At 56.1% G+C, this 14,824-nt stretch overlaps 2 protein-coding genes across 4 annotated transcripts in view; both read left to right on the plus strand.

Annotated features, from left to right (window-relative positions):
• The first annotated feature begins 190 nt into the window (after positions 1-190).
• Positions 191-8,035, plus strand: Kptn (kaptin, actin binding protein). 2 transcript variants are annotated; one of them, XM_021648297.2, is made up of 12 exons: positions 191-2,460; positions 2,787-2,869; positions 2,980-3,064; positions 3,138-3,192; positions 3,795-3,870; positions 3,983-4,056; positions 4,532-4,641; positions 4,714-4,791; positions 5,443-5,518; positions 6,494-6,629; positions 6,713-6,883; positions 7,647-8,035. In XM_021648297.2, the coding sequence occupies exons 1-12, from the start codon at positions 2,238-2,240 to the stop codon at positions 7,770-7,772; spliced, it is 1,293 nt and encodes a 430-aa protein (XP_021503972.1). In that variant the 5' UTR covers positions 191-2,237; the 3' UTR covers positions 7,773-8,035. The 2 variants fall into 2 exon arrangements, with proteins under 2 accessions (XP_021503972.1, XP_060223947.1); XM_060367964.1 differs by lacking the exon at positions 191-2,460 and adding an exon at positions 2,483-2,522.
• Positions 8,036-10,076: 2,041 nt separating this feature from the next.
• Positions 10,077-14,824, plus strand: part of Slc8a2 (solute carrier family 8 member A2) — a 30,634-nt gene continuing 25,886 nt past the window's right edge. Inside the window, exons 1-2 of one of the 2 annotated variants that reach the window (XM_060367951.1) lie at positions 10,077-10,721; positions 14,041-14,731. In XM_060367951.1, coding sequence (XP_060223934.1) covers positions 14,057-14,731 — 675 coding nt within the window. In that variant the 5' untranslated portion in view covers positions 10,077-10,721; positions 14,041-14,056. The remainder of the gene's footprint in view (positions 10,722-14,040; positions 14,732-14,824) is intronic. The other variant, XM_021648311.2, reaches the window with a different exon arrangement.

Genomic DNA, 14,824 nt, shown 5'->3' on the forward strand with positions numbered 1-14,824 from the left:
CCACCCTCTGGAGTTTGGGAAGCTTCCTAAGTGGCTCAAATATACACCAAGGTTGGAAACTGAACGTGTTTATAAATTGCCACATGAGTTAAAAAAAAAAAAAAAAAAAAAAAAAAAACTGCACAGCCTGGAGAGATGGCTCAGTGGGTAAGAGCATGAGAACCCAAGGCAAGATCCATGTGGAAAAAAAAAAAAAAAAACTGCTGTGGCCACACATACCCATAAGCCAGAAATTGCTGAGGCTTGGTAGCCAGAAGCCTAGAGGCAGATTCAACAAGAGACTCCATTCAAGGCAGTAAGAGTGGCAGGACAGCTGATGTCCCATCTTCTTGTGTGTGTGTTTGGATGTGCATATGATACATTACATGCAAATACACAAAGCTCCAGAAGCAATCAGATGTGGTGGGTTGTGCCTTTAGTTCCAGCACTTGAGAGACAGGTGGATCACTGACTTGGAGAGGCCAGCCTGGTCTACACAGAGAAAGATGCTAAGTACTCCACGTTAGCTGGTCTGTGAGCTTTCCGCTCCATCTCTGCAGGGGGTACTAGGATTGCAGATGAGCACCACCTCATCTGCCCTTCTACGCAGAGCCACAGACTGAACACTCGGTTGCTGTGACACTTGCACAGCAAGCAGCTTTATCGTCTATGCCACCTACATGGCCCATGGTGGGCAGGTTCTTAACATTTATTGAGCTGCCTTTGTGTCGGGCCATGCATTCCAGGTGCTGAGGTTTGACTAAGAATGAAGTGGCAAATCCAGGCCCTCTGAAGGCCTCGCAGTTGGGAGCACCTGGCTTCCAACCCATCTCCATCACTGAGAGGCATTAATCCAGAGCCTGCTCTCCCTGGATTGCTCTGTGTAATTATGGTGAGTTTGTGGAGACTCTCCAAAGGCTGTGATGGTACCAGGTGCAGCCTTCGAGGACACGGTGGCCACAGGTCCTGTAGACTGTCACTGGGAGTGTTCAATAAAGCAGGTCTCATCTGCCACCAGGACCAACAGATCAACTGGTCTTTCCCTGGGATAAGAAGACACTTTACAGCCAGGCAGGGTGGTGCACAGAAGGTGTAATCCCAGCACTCAGGGAGGCAGAGGCAGTCATGTCTCTGTAAGTTCAAGGCCAGCCTGGTCTATAAAGTGAGTCCAGGAAAGTGAAGGCTACACAGAGAAACAACAACAACAACAAAAAAAAAAAACAAACTAATGTCTTAAAGGTGATATTGCTTAAGTATGAAGTTGATATGTGTAACTCTAATATTAACTACTGCTTACTATCTCTATGGTCTTAGGGAATTTACTCACCTCGGTTCACCTGTACAACCGATATAGTACCTTAGGGTCAGCAAGATGGCCCTGCAGGTAAAGACGCTTGCCACCAAGCCTGACTACCTGAATTCACTCCTTGGGACCCACAATGTGGAGACAACTTACTCGCACAGTTGTTCGTCGATCACGTGCTGTGGTACACGTACCCATAGAGAAACATAAACAAACGTTTAAAAAATAAATCGTAAGAGTACCTACTTTAGAAGGACATGCTGTGCTCTTGGCAGACAGAGGTAAGAGGACTGTCACAGGTTTGAGGCCAGCCTAATTTATAAATTACCAGTTAAGCCCTGAAGCAAGAGCCTGTCTCTGAAAGAAAAAAAAAAGATAAGGTATGTGCCTCAGCCTGCTTATGAGTTTTAAATAAACTGATAGATGCTAATCCAAAAAGGTTAATTAGGTTTTCTAATTCTTTTGTTGTTTGGGTGTGTTTTGTTGGGGAATAAAAATATTTGTAGAAGTGCGTGTGTGTGAGATAGAGAAGGGAGTGTGTGTTGGGGGGGGGTCCCTCATGTAGCCTGGCTGTCCTGGAAAGTGCCTGAATCTAAGGCTGGCCTCCAACAATGTAGCAGATCCACCTGCCTACACTTCCCCAGTGCTGGAATCACAGGCCTGCACCACCAAACCCCTATTCATGGTGCTTCTCGTTCTCCTTTTCGCATCGCTTACAAAGAGGCCAGGAGATTCCTCCATCTCCCGCATCGAGTTCTGAAAGACTCTCCTTAGCTCTGAAATGGGACAGGACAGAGCACGCAGGCGCAGAAAGGAAACACGGTCTGGGAGCCGGGCGCCATCTTGGTAGAGGGCAGCGCCGGCAGCTTCTTGACGTCATCATTGTGCACGAGTGGCGAGTCTCTGGCAGGTTGGGGAGCAGCAGGCCAGCTGGGACCGACCGCCGAGGACCGGGATGGGGGAGGTGGCCGTGGCGGCAGGACCCTGTCCACTCCGCGAGGACAGCTTCACGCGCTTCTCGTCGCAGAGCAACGTGTATGGGCTGGCGGGAGGCGCCGACGGGCGAGGGGAATTGCTGGCCGCCACTCTTAAAGGCAAGGTGCTAGGCTTCCGCTACCAAGACCTCCGACAGAAAATCCGTCCCGTGGCCAAAGAGCTGCAATTCAACTACATCCCCGGTGCGTGGCGCTGTGGTGCCGGGGCGGGACTGGAGTCTGGTGTTGAGGCTTCTAAGACAAGAGTATGTGTGAGTTAGTCACTGCGAGGTCAGGGTCAAAGCTGGTAATCCTTAGGGTCCGAGACATGGGCGGTCATGGCTTGAAAGTGGTTAGGGTCTAGAATTCCGCAAGCATAGAGATCTGGTACTCGGTGGCCAAAGGTCATGGTGATGGTGGTTAGGACTCCCGTGGACCCAAAGGCTTTATACCGCAGTGGTAGGAAGTTAGAGTGACTAAGGGTGCAGGAGTGCACCTGCTGATTGGTGAACTCTGAAATCTCCCCCTAGTGGATGCTGAGATTGTCTCCATCGACACCTTCAACAAGTCACCCCCAAAGCGGGGCCTGGTTGTGGGCATCACATTTATAAAGGTACCAGAGCACCCCCACCTGTCCACACCCTCTTCCTAACTCACAGGTGATTCCCCCCAAGTCTACCCCAAATGCCTCTCACCTCCCCTGAGGACAGTTTCCACCCCCAGGACTCAGGAGACAAGGGCAGTCCCTTCCTTAACATTTACTGTGACTATGAGCCTGGCTCGGAGTACAACCTGGACTCCATTGCAGGTGAGTGAGGCCTGAGGGAGAGGGTGGGCGTGGCTGGCAGGTGCTGCTGAGCTCAACTTGTGTCCTTCTGCAGAGAGCTGCCTGAATTTGGAACTCCAGTTCACGCCTTTCCAGCTGTGCCACACAGAGTGAGTGACCCTGGGCACCCATGCTCTCCAACCCCTTCCTTGCACTCGGAGCCTTTCACCCCATCTGGAAAATAAAGGGTTTTTAGTATAATAAGGGTTGGAAGCAGGTACTGTTAGGGGCTCAAGAAGTAATGGGAAGTATAGTCAGGAAGTGGGTTTCACAGGACACCAGTTTGGTTCTGAAAGTGCTTTTCAGAGTGAATGCAGCCAAGATGGCTACATGGTCACCTCTGAGCCAAATCATAACAGCAGTTAATTGAACACCCAGAACTCAACTTCAGAAGTTTTAGATCTCTAACTCCCAGACGTGGGGTGGTTCTCTAGTGTCAAGAGCTGTGAGATTCCCAGACTTAAAGGATACAGTTGAAGGCAGCAGAGCAATAGCACACAAGTTGCCCTGGGTTCCATTTGCAGTGGCACATAAACCAGTGATGGTGCTACATACTTCTAACTTCAGCACTCAGGAGTCAGAGGCAGGAGGATCAGAAAAATGAGTTCAAGGCTAACCTGGGTCATATGACACCCTGCTTCAGAAGAAACGGGAAAGAAAGGAATTGAGCCTCACTCAGGTACTAGCACATTCTAGATTTCTCTGCTTTCAGAGTCCAGGTTGGGGACCAGCTGGAGACCGTCTTTCTTCTGAGCGGGAATGACCCAGCCATTCATCTGTACAAGGAGGTGAGGTGGGCAGGCTGGGGATAGTCTGCCAGGGAACCCTACAGCAGTAACGGCCTCTGTGCAGGAGGCTGCTGACTGACTGCACGTCCTGGGCTGGGTCTCGCTTCCCCAGAACGAGGGGCTACATCAGTTTGAGGAGCAGCCCGTGGAAAACCTCTTCCCAGAGCTCACAAACCTGACCAGTAGGTAGGAGGGGACCCCCGCACCCGAAGAAAGGACCAGGGCCCTGACTGCAGAGAAGCCAGAATACTTGCCATGCTCAAAGCCTAGGTTCTGTCACGTAATCTAGGGCACCATAAAATCCAGGCAGCACGACCCCAGAAATCGGGTGGTAAGACAGGAGAGTCAGGAGTTCAGATCTGTCCCTGAGTTTGAAGCTAGCCTAGGCTACATGAGACCCTGTCTCAAAAAAAAAAAAAAAAAAAAAAAAAGAAAGGAAAGGAAAAAAAGCAGCAGTTAGCAAGTTCGCAAGTTTCAGCTCCACCTCAAGGAAATTGATCATGGGTGGGCCCCCCAGAGCAAGCAGGGTGGGGCTCAGTAAGCATGTGCAGTAGGGACAGCCCCCTCAGGCTTCAGGGCCCCAGTGCTTCAGGGAGGGCTCGGTGCTCCCGGGAAGCACAGAAGGGGCTGTCTGTCCACTCGTCCATCGCCTTCCCACCAGTGTCCTCTGGCTTGATGTCCACAACCTCCCTGGCTCATCCCGGCGGCTCTCAGCTCTGGGCTGTCAGAGTGGCTGTGTGCGTGTGGCTCACGTGGACCAGAGGAATCGAGGTAAGGGTCAGGCCTGGGTGGGGACAGAGCCAGGGATGGGAACAGGTCCCTGAGTCCCTGCTTTCCACACAGAGATCTTGCAGACATGGACAGTCCTGCAGGATGGGCCCATCTCCAGAGTGATTGTATTCAGCCTGTCGAGCCCCGAGGGTAAGCTCTTAGCTCTAGGCCTGGAGTGTGGAGTGTGGACTGCAGGCTCCCTTTCCCACCCTAAGAGTCCAGACCAGACCTCATGCTCCTGCTGGGCCCTCCCTCCACCCCAGAAGCTGGGCCACAGCTCAGACTCAGACCATTTCCGTTAGGGCCTAGCCTCACCCTCCCCACTTTGGTCTAGCCTGAACTCTTTCTCTACTTTCACCTTTCCCTGCGTGCTCTAACCTTCACTTCTCCTATTATCTTACACTGACTTCCCCACCCCCACTCCCTTTTGGACTGACAACTGTCAGTCATGGCCTCACCCCACCCCCGGGTGCCAGTTTCTTCCTATTCCTTGACCTTGGTCTGCCCTACACTGACATTCACCTTACCCTGCCCTTTGCCTTCTAAGCAGGCCCCTCCAACACCTCCCCAGTCCTCACACTGTGGTCTAACCTTAGATTTCAACTCTGATCTAACCGTTGTCTCTTCTGTCATGTTCTACCGTTAGAAGCTAATGTCTGGCTACAGACATTTCCTAGTCTAACCCCTAGCCCTCCCTGTGAGGCCCAGTCTTGGGTCTTTGTCCTGCATTCTTCACTGAGAGGGTAAGGAGATAAGGAAGAGCCTGTTTCCACAGACCACCAACTCCTATCTCTCCCATAGCAACCAAGGACAGCGCCCAGCAGGAAGGATACAGTCTTCTTGTGGCCAGCATGCTGGAGCCAGCGGTGGTGTACTGGTGAGGGCATCTGGGGCTTCTGGGCAAAGTTTAGCCTCGTGCCTGTATGATGTGGTCTAACCTTGTCACCCCTTTGGGATGGTTACAGTCAGGAGAGGTGCTGTGGTCAGGGAGGAGGTGGAATGCTCACATCAGGATATGCAGAGGATTTATTAAGGGTGGGTATGTCTTCCTATCTTAAAGACACCTGGCACGGGTGGACTTGGGAAGGCCTGGACATGCAGTGCCTGTCAGTTTCCCTGGTGTCTGAACGCCCACCATTTTGGATTTTAAATCACTACAAATGGTGCAGTCGCAACGCTAAAACAGGCAGTCAGCTTTGTACGTGTTAGAAGTGGGGTGAGGCGGCTCTCATGAAGTCAAGGCTGCCCTCCAATGTGGAGCTAAGGATGACTCTGAACTCGCACAGCCCCCCCCCACCGCTGCCGCCCGAGTGTTGGGACTACATGCCAAACTGCCGTGCTGGGTCAAGCCCAGGGCCTCATTCATGCTGCACTCCACCAGCCCTCACCCTCTCCACCTCTCCCACCCCCCAACCCCCACTCAAGTCCAAGCACATACATGCACACATTCACCAGCTCCTATGAGCCAGTTCCATCCAGCTCTGGCACACTCTGGGTTGGGGGTGAAAATGTCCAGGCAAGCACAGAGTTCTCCATGTGGGTGTGCTTAAAAGGAAGGGACCACCAGGGTGCCCGTGTTTCCAGGAGTCACCATGTGGGTGTGTGTACCCAGGAGCACGGTGGGGCGTCCAGAATGGGGTCTACAGGAAGGGCGCTTGAGGCCAGCCACCAGAATAACAGGTTGGCCTGCTGTGGGGACGTCAGTGGTAAGCTCATTGAAACCAAGGTGCACAGCGTCAGAGGAGTCCGGGTCCCAGCAGAAGCCAGTCAGGCATCACCTCCGGTCTGGAACCAAAGGTGGCACAGGCCTGTCACCTGACCTTAGCTTCCCCGCTGTGTTTGGGACCCTCAGGGACCTTCTGAACAAGGGCCTGGAAGACCAGCTTCTCCTGCCCGGCAGTGACCAGTTTGACAGCGTCCTCTGTGGCCTAGTCACTGACGTGGACCTGGATGGACAGCCAGAAGTTCTGGTGGCCACCTATGGACAGGTGGGTGTTGAAGGGTGGGCCGTCGGTCACCTGTTTTCTGCAGCGGCCCTCGGCCTGTGAGACTCTGACCCCTCTCCCCACAGGAGCTGCTCTGCTATAAGTACCTCGGACCACCTGAGGCCAGCAGAGGCTTCTGCCTGCTGTGGCGCAGGACCTTCGCCAGCCCGCTGCTGGCCATGGCCCATGTGGACCTGACCGGAGATGGGCTCCGGGAGCTGGCCGTGGTCTCGCTGAAAGGGGTGCACGTCCTCCAGGTATCAGGCCTGCTGGGCTGTGGCAGAAGCTGCCACTCCCTGGGGGACCTTGCCAGGGATGGTGGGAGGAAGGTTGGAAACAGGGCAACGGCCTGAGCCCAGGCTAGTTGCCCAGCTCAGGCCTGGTGTCTTGCCTTTAAGAGGGAGTAGCTTGGTCTTGAGGGGGGACTCTCAGCCAGGAGAATGCCACCCAGTGGCATTCATCAGGGAGGTATCAGTCTGGGAAAGCAGAGGTAGATGTCGTGGGGTTTTAAATCTCATTTTGTGTGTGTGTGTGTGTCTAAGACCAGGGAGGATTTCAGGGTGTGTGTGTGTGTGTGTGTGTGTGTGTGTGTGTGTGTGTGTGTGGCCAGGGAGGATTTCAGGGTGTGAAAGATGTCAAGTAGTTTGTCATCTTGTGCCATCTCTGTCTCTTCCACTGACTGCTTTTGCATTCCTTCCTTCTGTCTGTCTTTCCACTTATGTGTGTGTGTGTGTGGTACTTTGCATCAGACCCACTCAGTGCGCTCTGCCCCAGCCCCTGGGTGTGTGAGGCAGGGTCACTGTAGCCAAAGCTGTCCCACATTCTACAGTCCTGTCAGCCCCACGCCATACTCGGCGCTGCTAGTGATTTGATCCCAGCTTCACTTCTCTCCACTTGGTCTAAGCTCTGCGCCACCCCCGAGTCTGGCTTCTGTTTGGGAGACCCATGCTCGCCCCTGTGTAGGTGTGTCTGCCCTCCCCGTGTGGCCTAACGTGGGCCTCTTCTCTTCTGCCTCCACAGCACAGCCTGATCCAGGCCTCTGAGCTGGTCTTGACCCGGCTTCGTCGGCGAGTGGAGCAGAGGAAACAGCAGCAGGGCCTTGGGGACAGGGTGGGTCCCAGGCCTGAGGAGCCCCCGGCCTCCTGAGCACTCCCTCTTCCCACGTCGGTCATCGACTGGGTGAGGGAAGCATCTCAGAAGAGGCGTGCTTCCTTTGGACTCCCCCAGAAGGGGCATGCTGGGAGTCCCTGCCTGCCCCCCTCCCCGTGCTGCTTGATCCTGGCTGACCACTCCTGCCTGAGCCATTTGCGAAGGGGTGTTCTCAGCAGCCGCCTGCTCTCCCATCAGGTGCTGGGCCGTTGACAACTGTTCCTGCGCACAGAGCAACAAAGCTGTCCTAGTTCTCTTCATTGCCTTTGTCTGGCAAGCGTCTGTTCAGTACTTCCTGTATGCCAGTTCTCCAGTGCTGACTTCACTCCTGAAGAGCTGAGGGTGGGGGACTCCGCAGAGAGGCCAAGGAAATTACAGTTGGGGGGGGTGGCAGTTGAGAGCTATGGAGCCTTTCCCCGCTCTGGTGAGCTAAACTCAGCAAGTACGGTGCCAGACAATGCCACCGAAGCCAGAGGTTTGGGGTCCAATCTCCACCTGGGATGAATAAGGAGCCACAGACAAAGGACGGGTGAGAACCCAGCAGGAGGGTCTAAAGGCTCTGGTGGGGCCCGGGAGACCCATGGAGACTGAGGAAGTCTTTGGGGCTGGGGGATCTCCAGTGGAACCAGTGAGGGGTCTTCATATTCCTTCAGCCCAAAAGTGGAAGTGATGATGTTAGTGGTCCAGTGAGGGGAACGGAGGGAGTCTGCAGAGAAAAGTGCGCAGACTGGACAAGGCCCAGGGTGATGGACAGTAATTGAACATAGATTCTGCTGGGGTGGTCAAAGCTGGATTGGGGCACAGAGGCCCCAGGAGTCACTGCTGACGCGGATATTGGGTACAGCTCAGCTACACAGTGGAGGAGGTGGGAAGTGCCATCCCATGGCCCAGAGGAAGGTAGCCAAACAGGAAGTGTTTCCTCCCCAACCCCCGACCAGGAAGAGGATTGGAGACAGTGTGGTTGGGTTTCAGATGGAATCCGGGCTGGGGCTGGGGTAGGACACCTTCCTTGGAGGTTACGTGTTTGTTGGGTTGGGTAGGCACCAGTTGCTCCTGCTAGGCAAGGCCACCTGTAAGTGTGGCTGCCTCCCTCACTGAGAAAGTGCAGGGCCTGGGGAGACCAGAAGCCAACTTCCCAGGCTCCAACCTCTAAAGAAGCCAGGCCTAGGCGTGGGAAGCCACCGGGAGCTGGAACCTCCTCCTGGCAGCAGGCCCAAGGGTGTCCCTCCAGAGCTGGCAGTGGACACAGCCACTGGCAGGGGCAGCCTTCTCTCCCTTCTTTCACCGTTTTGTGCTCAGCACCCAGCACCCGGGATGTGGAGGGAGGGGACCTGGAGCAGGGTGAGAGGTTGCAGTGCATCCTGAGGAAGTGTGTGTGCATGCACCTGCTGCTGTGCAGTAGTCATAGCCACCTGTAGCTTCAGAATCCCAGGACGCTTGGCTTTGCAGTTTGAGGGGGACTTGAGATGGGGTGTTACACAGCTCAGGCTGGCCTGGAGCCATGGGTGAGTTCAGCCCCTGAGCCACTCCCACCTCTTGGCTGTTGGGGTGCAGGCATGCCGCGCCACGCCTGGTTCACGTAGTCCTGAGGCCGGAACCCAGGCTCAGCGCACGAGTCTACCCACTGGTCCACGTTCAACCGCCACCCCGCAACTGGCTCTGAGGATGGCATGGGACTCGGCCATCCTCCTGCGTGCAGGGTTCACACACGTGTGCCACCACTCCGGGTTTTGATCCGTCCTACCTTGTCAGCCCAGAGGCAGGGTAGCCTTCGGAGCCTGCTGCCTTAGTTTCCCCATCTCCCAGGGTGGGGAATGAGACCCTTGGGGAGGCAGGCGCTGTAGGAGCAGTTCCCATCCTACCTGGGCACCCTGGTGGCAGCTCCCTGCCTTCTGGAAGGTCCTCTGAGCAGGCTGCGCCTGTGAACTTGGAAAGGACTGGCGCCTTACATTCCTGCCCTCCCCCTCCCCCCAGGTCTGCCAGCCTGTGGCTATTTGTAGCGATGACTGCATCTATGGGCCCTTGTATGGACGGGATGCTGCTGGTGCATGATGGGGGACGAGAAGGATGCCCTGACAGGTGCACGCACGTACACCCTGTGCCGCTGTCCTTGGCCTCTGGTGCTGAACCCGAGACCAGGGCAACCTACGGCCCCGACCCTGCCAGGCCCCTCCCCCGCCCCCCTAGCTTCCTTGGCCACGCCCCTTCCCGGGCCCCTCCCTCTTGCTCTTTTGCAAGGTCTCCTCCCAGTTTGTGGCCCCGCCCCCGGCTCCCATGGCCACGCCTTCTCCTTTTGGCTCTTCCCTCAGCGGGTTCCCTAGCCTGAGCTCCCAGGCCCTGCTCCCTCCCCTGGCTCCTCCCACTTTTCCTTCGGCCTCTCTTTTTCCTCCTGCTGGCCCTTTCCCAGCCTCCCCTGTGCCCACCCTCTCTTCTCCTTCAGCCCCTCCCTCCTCCAGTCTGTCCCTGTCCTCCAGCCCACAACTATCCTGTTCCCACTCCACCCTTTCTTAATTTCTTCCCTCCCACCTCCTGGTGCTCCTTTCCCCAGCTCACTTGTCTCACCCCCTCCCCTCAGCAGCTTCTCCCTCCTTCAGCCTAGCCCCTCTTCACGGCTGATTCCCCCCGCCCCTGGTTCCCTGTCCCCGCCCCTCCGCGGGCCGCCTCCCTCCTCCCAAGCTGTACCCAGCACCTCTCCAGTCTAGCCCCCTCCCCGGGGCTCCTCTCTTCGCTACCCCGCCCCCCGCCCCTAGTTCCTCTGTCCCCGCCCCCTCTGTTGGGCTCCGCCTTCCCCGTCCCTCCCGGGTTCCCCTCCTCGCATCCCCTCTCCTCCCTCCTCCCTGCTCTCCCTCAGTCCCTGGCTTCTCTCCCTTCCTCTCCCTCTCCTCCTCGGGCGGAGGCGCCCACCACCGCGGGGGCCCAACGGGGACCGGCCGGGCAGCAAGGCAGGTAAGAGCCCAGCGCGGTCGCCCGGAGCCCCTGGGGCTGCGGGAACCCAGGCTGCGCCGCGTCGTCAAGTGCGGGGGCTTCCTGAGCCCTGGCTCCAAGTCCTGGCTGCCCCGCTTTCAGCGTGCGCCATGTGTGTGGTGTGTGTCTGTCTGTCCGTCTCTGGGTCTCTGTCTCTCCCTTCTTCTCCCTCTTCCTGCAGCCAATTCACACCCACACACCTCTGTCTCCGCCCCTGATGCACGGGGACCTGGAGGAGGCCGATCCCCCGCAGTGTGGACTCCCCCAGGGCCTGGAGTGGCCCCAAATCCTCCTCACTCCTCCTTAGCCCAGGTTGCCCTGTTCTCCCAACCCTGACATTCTGAGGCTGGTCCTGCCTGCAGCCTAACCTGTGTAGTATATACCATTAGACCAGTCCTTCCAAAGTCTAACTCCCATCCCTCTCCCTGTTCGTCCGTTCATTCTTTGCACAACTCTGAGACACTCTCCTACTCCTGGGCACTGCTCTAAGGTCAGGCCAGACAGTCCTTCTCACTTCCATTTCTCCGCCTCACACCTGCTTCACCGGAGGTGGTGTGGGAAAGCAGCCGCCTCCTGGGGGCTCTGCAGAGGGGCTCAGCTGACGTTTTCCTTCCCGGTTAAGTGGGCGAGGAGCTGGCCAACACCTGGGCCGGAATGGGGTGAGCTTTCACATGCTCACAAGACTCCCCGCCCTGTGTGTCAGGCGCGTGGGGATTCCCGATGGCTTAAAAGATCACTGGGTTAGGAACCCAACGCCTTACCACCACATCTCTGCTCTGCCTTTGGCTGGGCTCAGTTTACCTGTCTGCAATCGCAACTCTGTGTGTGGTGGGGGCCCTGTGTGGTTGATGGAGGGAGAGACGGTTGGTTGCTTGTGCTCTGTGTTCTGTGTCCCGCTCTGCGATGCACTCAGCAATCAGGATACACCTCAGTCCTCACCCTGCCACGGCTGCCTTGATGGACCCCACAGAGGGGTCCCACCTGGATTTCCAGAATCCCCTAGAGGCAGGCAAGGCAGAGCTGGCCAGCAGCCCACGAGGTTGGGGGAGCGATGGCCTTGAAGATTCCACCACCTCCAAGCCCAGAGAGGATGCTACCATCTGCCCTGTGGGCCTCTCCTGGACTCAACCTGATCCTTTCGCTGTTGCGTCTACACCCAGATTAGCTTTCAAGGCTGGAGGAGGAAGCCTGGAGCACAAAGTGTGGCTGCCCCAGCCACAGGCAGACAGTGCTCAGGCCTCTTGTCCATGTGTTTCCCAAATATTTATCTAGTGCTTTCTCTCCTGGGTCTTTTAAGTCCTGGAAGGGAGGGGGAGTCTGGGTGACAGCGAAAGGGATTAAACAGACTGGATAACCTCGCCCCTGGGCAGGCAGATCCTGCTCTTCCTAGAGAGCTGCAGCTGGAGGGACAATTGACTAGACTTGAGGTAGAACTTCCCAGGTCTCCCCCTCCCCAAAAGAGGCAGTTAGATGTACTAGATCGATTCTTGGCTTTCAGGGTCTTCCCTGTTTCTCCCAAAAGCCAAGGAGGGAGGAGGCAGAAGTGAAGCGAAGTCTGCTTAGGATCCTGGTGGGTTCGTAATTATGCCTGAGTGTTTGCTAATAAAGGGCTGCTAATTAGATATATCATTAGGGGCTTGTCTAGGGGGCTTACTGTACAGTGGCTCTTTAAGAATCACCCCTCTCCCTGCCCCTCCACACACACACACACACACACACACACACACACACACACACACGCGCGCGCGCGCGCGCGCGCTGATCAGTCCTTTTGGGGAACTTCTGGCAACATGCTGCCTCCCTCCCACAGAGAAGCCCGTTCCTGATCTGTGGGTGTGAGCTGAGGGCAGGTGGTGGGTTAGACTTTCAGAGGAACTTTCAGACTGAGATGGAAGGTGGAGATTCCTAGAGACACCCCCAAGGCATCTCTTAAGAGGGCAGCAGGCTCAGATGACAGCTCCCCTGGCCCGCCTTTTCTCTCTGTGGGTTACCATAGCAACATGAGGGCGGGGCCAGGAGCTCAGACCTTGGGCACCTTCTGGCAAGAGTGGAAGCCCAACCTGCTTCACTTCTCGAGCTGTGATCCTTCACTCTGTGAACTGAGTGAAAGACTCCTCCCCAGAGGCCGGGGATGTCATCTCCGCGAGGACAGTCAGGGAAAGTGACACCCGAATGAGCCCCAAGGCGGAGAGAAATTTGCATGGTGTGTGCAAGGACCAGCAGAGGGTAGAATGCTGGAACGGAGAGGGAGAGGCTGTGCAGGGAAGGGAGGGGACCACAGTCCTCAGTAGAGCTGTGGAATGTTCTGGAAAGAGGATGGCCGGAAGCTCGTGTATGCTTATTCTTTATTACCATGTGCACATGTGAGGTCGGAGGACAGCTTTGTAAGAGTTAGTTCTGTCTTCACACCTCTTCTTTGGCCATGGCACACTCAACCCCTCCCCCCAAATACATAAAATGTAATAAAACATAAACGCAGAAAGTCAAAAATAAACACTCAGACCCAGAACCTACCACAGCCCCATCAAGAGCCACATTGAGATGACAAGAATGTCCTGGCAGAGTCCTGACCGCCAGCTCCAGGCTCACACGGCCTGCATCCTTCACTGAGCCCCAGGTGTCAGGACCTGCTCTTACAGGTCATGACATTCAGCCACCACCACCCCCGCTCAGGGCAGTATACTACTCCATTACTGTCTCTGCATCCAGTTGTTGAGAGGCCTCTGAGTTGTTTCAAGGTTGGCTCTGCTATAGACAAAGCTGCCATGGACGTTCTTCTGGGGGCCTTTTGGGGAGACAGGTTTCTAAGTCTGTCCCAGGAACAGAGCTGCTGAAGCATAGAGTGTGTGGTGGCTGGCCGCAGGCTCCCAAGGCATTTTGACTAATTTCTGCTTCCAGCATTTTACAAGCCCCTCTGCCCTGGGCTTTCCTGTGTCTTTTTCTCTGGGTGTCTGTGTGGTGATCTCTTTGTTTCCCTGAGTCTCTTTACCTCCTTTGCTGGTTCCCAGCTCACCCTTGTCTTGTAGCCTAACAAACTGGAACTTTATTGTTTGGCAGTGCTGGTAATGAAACTCAGGGCTTTCTGCATGCTAGGCACGAGGTCTATCAGTGAGCCACAACCCAACCCCTCACTGGGGGATTCTAGGCAGGGGCTCTACCACTGAGCCACACCCCAGCCCCTCACTGGGGGATTCTAGGCAGGAGCTCCACCACTGAGCCACACCCCCGGCCCATACTGTGCCTTTTGAGTGACAGGAGGACATGTGATCCACTCACTTTGATCTCCTGCTCCTCCCCCCAGGACCCCACCACCCCCCATGGCTCCCTTGGCCTTGGTGGGGGTTGTGCTCCTCCTGGGGACACCCCACTGCTTGGGGGAAGCCACTCCGACCCCTTCCCTGCCGCCTCCCCCAGCTAACGACAGCGATGCCAGCCCAGGTGGCTGCCAAGGCTCCTACCGCTGCCAACCGGGGGTGCTGCTGCCTGTGTGGGAACCCGATGACCCGTCACTGGGGGACAAGGCTGCTCGGGCCGTGGTGTACTTTGTGGCCATGGTCTACATGTTCCTGGGTGTGTCCATCATCGCCGACCGCTTTATGGCGTCCATCGAGGTCATCACGTCCAAGGAGAAGGAGATAACCATCACCAAGGCCAACGGGGAGACCAGCGTGGGCACTGTGCGCATCTGGAATGAGACAGTGTCCAACCTCACACTCATGGCGCTGGGCTCCTCCGCGCCCGAGATTCTGCTGTCTGTCATTGAGGTCTGTGGCCACAACTTCCAGGCGGGGGAGCTGGGCCCAGGCACCATCGTGGGCAGCGCCGCCTTCAACATGTTTGTGGTCATTGCCGTGTGCGTGTATGTCATCCCAGCTGGAGAGAGCCGTAAGATCAAACACCTGAGGGTCTTCTTCGTCACGGCCTCCTGGAGCATCTTCGCCTATGTCTGGCTTTATCTCATTCTAGCAGTTTTCTCCCCGGGCGTGGTCCAGGTGAGTAGAGGCCCGCACCCCAGGGGATTGCCTTGGAATGTCTGTGCTTGTATATGTATGTGTGTTCGTGTGTGTGCGAGCATGCGTGCGTGC

The sequence above is a fragment of the Meriones unguiculatus genome, chromosome 1, assembly GCF_030254825.1.
Source record: "Meriones unguiculatus strain TT.TT164.6M chromosome 1, Bangor_MerUng_6.1, whole genome shotgun sequence".
In the NCBI taxonomy this organism is placed as follows: Eukaryota; Metazoa; Chordata; class Mammalia; order Rodentia; family Muridae; genus Meriones; species Meriones unguiculatus.

What these genes read in the sequence shown, in the direction of transcription:
- Kptn (XM_021648297.2), top strand. Translation starts at nt 2,238, where the DNA reads ATGGGGGAGGTGGCCGTGGCGGCAGGACCCTGTCCACTCCGCGAGGAC. An exon ending in GCAATTCAACTACATCCCCG is followed by an intron (nt 2,461 to 2,786) that starts GTGCGTGGCGCT and finishes ATCTCCCCCTAG; the next exon opens with TGGATGCTGAGATTGTCTCC. An exon ending in AAGGGGTGCACGTCCTCCAG is followed by an intron (nt 6,884 to 7,646) that starts GTATCAGGCCTG and finishes CTGCCTCCACAG; the next exon opens with CACAGCCTGATCCAGGCCTC.